Consider the following 7,071-nt stretch of genomic DNA (forward strand, 5'->3'; position numbering starts at 1 on the left):
CTAATATAAATAAAATATATTGACTCGTAATAGTTTTTTCAATCAAATAGAGGGTGAATATATGGATATCATTAGATGTTCTAATGTTTGATATTGTTAGTGTTCATATCACCTTGGAAAGAAAAAAAAATAATATATAAGTGAAATATTTCTATCGAATACACCATTATATGTACATAATTAAAATCATAGTTATTAATACATAATTTTCCACACATACATTTTCTAATTAGAAAACTCAAACATTTACATAAATGTAATACTTTCCTTTATTTATACATAATAATTCTACCTAGGTGAAGAAGAGAACCCATTATCCTCACTATATGCACAAACAATAGTCTTACATATATAAATGTCATCAACGAGTGATATTTTTTTCAACATAATGTTGTCAATTAAGCTTGATTAGCCTTAATTAATTGACAATATATGAGTTGTTGAGTCATTAATTTTAGTATACCAATTTAATCTATTTTTGTTACTATTAAGTAATAACAGAACGGAATAATTTAGTATACTAAAATTAACAAATAAAATCTGTCGCTAATACTCATCTGTAATATGTAATTTTCTAGTTGTTCATGGTGATTTCAAGCGAGTGCAAACCCTAGCTTCCTTGTAAACTTTGCCTGGCCTACAAAAGTACCCTTTGCTTGGATTGCAATGGCTATCTTGTGAACAAATGCATAAACCTTCCAAAGCACAACCATCCTTCAATATTGTGACACTCCCTTTAATCCCAAGAACTTGATCACTCCACTCACTAGAGAATAGCCCTTGTGGATCATACCTCTCTTTTACTTTCAAGAATTTTTGGAAATTCTTGTACCTCTTAATCACCCCCTCAAATGCCAAGTTCCTATTCTTACCCCAATGTGGTAACCCTCCATATTTGAATATCCCAAGTTGTTCAATCTCTTCAAGAATGTCTTCATAGAGCCTAGGGGCAAAAGGGTCTTTGCTCCTATAATAAGTGATGTCAAAGTCAATAGCATCCTCTTGTTTACCCAAATAGGCACTTGAAGCCGTGACATAACGCATAAGGATACCGTTGTAAATTTCCATGCCACATAAGCCCTTGGGTTCTAATTGAACCAACTTTTGAACATCTTGAATGAAATTCTTTGCTTGTGATAATCCAATGCTGAATGTGGTTTGGTGAAAAAACTCTCCTTTGATTCTTGAATCCCATGCACATGCTGTGATCTTTGCATCTTGAAGACTATCTAAGCATGTTCCAGATGCTTGAAGCCGGTTTTGAAATCCAATTACAGGGTATCCAGTAAAAATTATACCTAAAAATATATAGATTATTTTTTTAATCAATAAAACAAAGAAAATGTATGTTGATTGTTAATGTAATAGGTAAAAACTCAGGTGCAGTCAATTTTACGTAAAATTAATAGTTGAGAGCCGTTAAATGATTTGACCAATTTGACTAAATCTTTATCTAACGACTTTCGGTTATCAACTTCGTATGAAATTGACTGCACCTGAGTTTCCACTAATGTAATATTAGTGTCAAAATAATGTCTATTTTAAAAATTATATTTTGTAACGAAATTGAAAAAATCACAAATAAATCTTAGAATCTAACTAATTTTATCAACTTCAAATGGCTATGAATTTTTTTTAATATAATAAACTATAAAAGAAAATAGGGGAAAAAAGTATCACATATTTATTTTTATTTTGTTGAAATTACCATTGTTAGTGAGTCCATAAGCTGCATTGATAAGGGTACTAGTTGTTGTCTTTGCAAGCAAACACTTTCCATTGGCATCACTAGTGGATTCTTGAATATCCTCTGTAGCATACAAAAAAAGTTTAGAAACATTTATATAAATATTTAAAAGGTGTATGTAAAAATTTAAAACAAAATTTGATTTATAGATTTTTTTTCATTTTATTTTTTTAAATTTCGGCCATATACAAAAAACTCACAAAAAATTTTATTTAGCGTAAAATAATCAAATTTTAAAAACAGGAATATCTTCTTTAAAGTTATATTTATTAAAAACGGTATCAAAATTTAATTTCTAAAATTAAGCAAACCTGTGGTTCTAACGAGCGCGAGTTCGACGGAGGAAGTGGGGCGAAAAGGGATGAAATCATAGAGGCCGTTGCCGGAGGTGGCGAGAGGGACACGATCATCGACACGATACACAACCTTATGCTGACTTGGGTACCAAATCATGTCTGCGAATTCATGTTCATGTCCAAAAGTTCCTACTTTCTCTCCCAAATCCGAATCATCTTTTGTCAAATAGGTTATTGATCTCTTAAACATTGGTTCTAACTGTAGAGTAATCTGCAAAAAAAAATGTAATAATAATCATAATCATATAAGCCTAAAGCTTCTTACATGATACATTCAAAAAATATATATATACATAATATAGTATAATGTTCATGATTGATGAGTCTTATATTATTAATTAAAGGACAAAATTCAGGTAACAATTAATTTTATGTAAAGTTTATAACTGAAAGTCATTAAATAAAAATTATTAATTTTATATAAAATTAATTGTACCTAAATTTTCACTTTAATTAAATAACTAAAAAAGAGTGATTTACAAATTAAAGGATTATTGACAGGATACATTTAACTTAACCACATTTTCAACTTTTCCCTCCTTGATCAAGTCTTAATTGATAAATGTACGTCCTTGTAGTCAATTTACTCATCAATAATAAAATATGCTTGATTTATATTTTATTTTTTGGTGACTTTGATTTATATATATTCTATATAAGAGGTACTTATTTTATCTCTATCCGTTTAGTGTGGGTAGGCAGGTAATTATCTGCCACGCACCGAAACAGGTTTTTGGACGTAATAATATTGTATTATATTTAAAATTTTATTTTAATTTATATTATGTATGTGATGATGGTTACATAAATTTTGAAATATAATTTTATTTATTAAATTTTAATAATTATAGAAACGGATAAAGATGGAATAAATACTCATAAAGATCTGATAGTGTTCAACTTTTTACTATCTGTAGATAAGAATAAGACAAATTTTATACAAGTTATTATAAAGTAGAGCCAGATCGAGTATCCGCCCTGCTGCCCTAATTCTATACGCGCGTCTTTCTGCTTTGAATCCCCACACACACACACAAACCACTATTTTTTTTTTTAATTGATTTTCAGGCTTGACCGATGAGTTCGGTTTGATTCTATCAATCACGAAAAAATCTAAATGATGAAGAGAGGTCTTAATTATTTCAATAAAAAAATTAAAACTGATCTAACTTAGCTTGCATTAGAAAAAAAATCATTAATTAAGATCCAATCTATGACATCGTGTGTGAATGGATATCCCTTATCAAAGAGGCCAATAAGAACGTTTAATTCCTTTGCTGCTAATCTATACTTTTCTTTCTCTTTATTTCAATTATTTTCCTTACCACTTTTGTAGGTTCTTTTTTGTCAGTTAACATATTATATCATATACCTATAAATTTCCAAATATAGTAGCACTCCTCCATATGAATGAAGAAATTTAATAGTGTTGAAAACATATATATGTTTAATTATTATTAATAATAAGCACAATGCATCACATCAAACAAAAAATAAGGTCACTATCAATAATGAAGAGACATTACTTTTGATGTATAAATAGAAATATCATGTTCAAAATCACCTAAGTGGTCAATGCTTCTTTATTCATCAAAAGAAAGTATGAGAGCTTGAGGAGGAGTCCTAGGTCTAAATTTATGGTAATGTATTTATTTATTGGGGCAATTCAATTAATTAATTATAGTCTACTTATTAGGTTGTATAATAAGAACAATCATCATATGCTAATTATTATTATATATATTAAGCATTTTTTTAGGATTTTCTTTTTGGGTGTAGCACCATATTCATTTTTAAGTGGATAGATCAATTATATTGCTTGCTTATTTTCAGTTTAATATCAATAAAAAAATGGTGGTCATTATTTTCAATATTTGTTATTTAGGTTGTCAAACAAGTGTATTATTTGATATGACATTTTAGAAATATGTAAATAATAAATTAAAAATGGAGACTATTTTTCCATCCATCTAACAATAATACAGTATCATGATTTGACCTCTCATTTCTCACGTGAGATCCAAAATCTCCTACCTATAAAATTTTTTAAATTAATTTTAAAATGGTTATATATGACGAGCGAGGAGCGAGTCAAATTTAATAATTTTTTTATATTCTTTATACATATTTTTTAACCATTAAAATATAATCATGATTAAACAAATTTTACGTATTATATAATTGATAATATTTTTAATATTTTAAATAAATTATAATAATATATAAAAAAAGTTCAATAAATATGTTAGAACCTACTGAAATGTTAATAAAATATACATTTAACTATTTTGTTAATTCTTATAATTTCACTAAATTTCTAATTAGATCTTTACAATTTAAAAATTTGTTATTAAGTCTCTATATTAAATAAAAATTTATAATTAAATTCTTAATTACTTGTTGTCATTTCTCAAAAATAATGCAATAATATTGGAATATTTATTTTTAGAATATTTTACAATTTATTCTGTATCAAATACAAAAATAAATATTCTAAAAAATTTATTTTTTAATAAAAAATTTAATAAAATTATAGTTAGCTCTAAAATAATTAATCATAAGATATAACATTAATTCAAAAGAATTGAGAATTATGGGCATGTCCTCATCAAACTCGTGCCAAAATTTGAATTTAAATTTGAACAAAAGAAAAAACCTATAAACAAAAGTGAAGTACTATTGATCTAGCTAGCTACAATTGAATTGTTTTGTATTTATAATGTGATCATGTAGACATGTACTATTGTATTCTTAAATCTTATTGTTTGTTACCTTTTGGTTATATTCTCGGAATTCGGTGATAGATGACAAGAGGACAAAGAGCGTTATGGGGTGGCCAATAATTTTAAATATGTTTCAAAATTTTATTGTTTTCTACCTAATATAATGGAATAATTGTAATTATATATATAATAATTAAATGGTGATTGAAGAATATTTTAATTAGGAGCATATGTTGTTCACAATCTTGCCAAAATAGATGTTCAATTTATTTGTTTATTCATTCATTTATTTGGAGTTGATATATAATACATTAATACTCCTCATTGGTCCATTTCAATGATGTTTCATCATTAACATAAGGAAAATAATGTTCTGAGCATATCTTTTCATGCATTAAAATAACTCAAGTTTTATTGTGGGAAATGTGTGCAAAACAAGAAGTCATAATTCAACCTTGTCTATGAATTATTATACAACCTTTTTGAAGCATGCTCAAATATATCTTTATTGAGAAAAAGTTGGTTGGAGTAAAAGTTTGAATCTACCACATTCATGCTTGAAACTAACTACACTTTAACAAGCTAAGATTCTATATTGAGGATTTAAGGATACTTTTGGAGAGTCTTTGAGTATTAAAATATAGGATATTTTTGCATTCAACAATATAATTTAAAAAATGAAACAGATAAAATATTTTTATTTTGAGATAAATTATCCCCAGCTTATTATCTAAGAAAACTTAAATAGTTTAATTTTATCTTTTAGTTAATTTGAATAAATAAGTAAATATCTCTATATTTTTTGTTCATTTAAAATGTGAAGACATTGAAGACAAATTTTTTTTATTTTTTGTTTTTCACATTATCTCCCGATCCGGTAGGTCAAGAATTAATCTATTATAAATCAGAGCTCAATTTAAGAGTTTGAATAAATTGCTGTATGCATAAAATTGGATTCAAACTCCCAATACTTATTTAGGCGGACTAGTGAACTAATGACTAAATAAATTTTTTCTATATTTGTTGGTTTAATGTCTCTATATTTTATTTATTTTCTCACAATATTAAAAAAAACAACACATAGGTAATAATAATAATAATATAATAACAATAACAATAATAATAATAAAAGATCAAAGTATGTAAATGATGATACCTGTGAAATAACACCAAGAACTCCAAGGGAAACTTTTGCAGCATTGAGATCTTCATTTTGTTGATCAAGGCTAAGAACCCTAGCAAAACCATCTTGAGAAGAAGAAGGAACAACAATCCTAAGCTCCAAAACATAATCATGAACTGAACTTCCTTTCCCAAACAATGTGCTTCCATGAGCACCTGTTCCAATGAGTCCACCAATACTCAAACCCCACCAATATGGTGTATATGGCAAAACCAATCCAAATTTAGAAGCTTCATTGATCAATTGCTTCAATGTCACACCACTTTCCATTGTTATAGTCCTTGCATTCACATCAACCTTCAAAATCTTGTTTAGGTACTTTGTGCTTATTAAAATCCCATTTTGCCCCTCAGGACATACCAACTTTGGTATGCTGTGTGAGAATCTTGTTGCTACTTTCATTTTGGTTTTGTTCTTCGTTAACTCGGCTATTGTTGACACGAGCTCTTGCTCTGTTGCTGCATACACAACGCGGGATGCTTTGCACTCGGATCTGTCTGGGAAGATCCCATAAGAGTTTGTGATGGTGCATGTTGTGTTGTTTGGTGAAGAACATTTGATTGGATCCTCAGGAGGAGTAGAAGAAACCAAAGAGACTAAGAGAAATAATAATAGTACAACTATTATTGTTGATCTTGGGAATAACATGAATGATGTAATTTGAGACATGGTTGAATGTTTCTAAACTTAGAAAAATGTTTGTGTTCTATAAATATATGATGTATGTGTCTTGCTTATTAAGGATGAGTGTAGGACAAGGAAACTATAGGACATACCTTTAATTCATCATTTCTTGGTATAAACTCAAGGTCAAGGTTAAATATATAGTAATGCATTTAGTGCGGTATGTTAAAAATAATTTCTTTGATCCACATATAAGCTGAGCTATTTATATATTTTATATATTAAATATTTATTAATTTTTTATGAAAAGATTACTGATAATATTAAAAAAATAAAAAATAACTATTTCATTATTAACTTAAATTTTTGAAATAAATATCCTTTATGACAAATTGAATTAGTTAAAAACATTTGTTAAGAGTATTAATTTTTTTATAT

At 27.4% G+C, this 7,071-nt stretch overlaps 1 protein-coding gene across 1 annotated transcript; it reads right to left on the reverse strand.

Annotated features, from left to right (window-relative positions):
• Nucleotides 1-215: 215 nt before the first annotated feature.
• On the reverse strand, nucleotides 216-6,784 carry LOC107472904 (probable L-gulonolactone oxidase 6). Its single transcript, XM_016092427.3, has 4 exons — nucleotides 5,983-6,784; nucleotides 2,059-2,314; nucleotides 1,709-1,810; nucleotides 216-1,298 (listed from the first exon to the last, which is right to left on the reverse strand). Exons 1-4 carry the CDS (start codon nucleotides 6,676-6,678, stop codon nucleotides 583-585), a joined length of 1,770 nt encoding a protein of 589 aa, XP_015947913.1. The 5' UTR covers nucleotides 6,679-6,784; the 3' UTR covers nucleotides 216-582.
• Nucleotides 6,785-7,071: the final 287 nt, after the last annotated feature.

This window comes from Arachis duranensis, chromosome 2 (genome assembly GCF_000817695.3).
Source record: "Arachis duranensis cultivar V14167 chromosome 2, aradu.V14167.gnm2.J7QH, whole genome shotgun sequence".
Lineage (NCBI taxonomy): Eukaryota > Viridiplantae > Streptophyta > Magnoliopsida > Fabales > Fabaceae > Arachis > Arachis duranensis.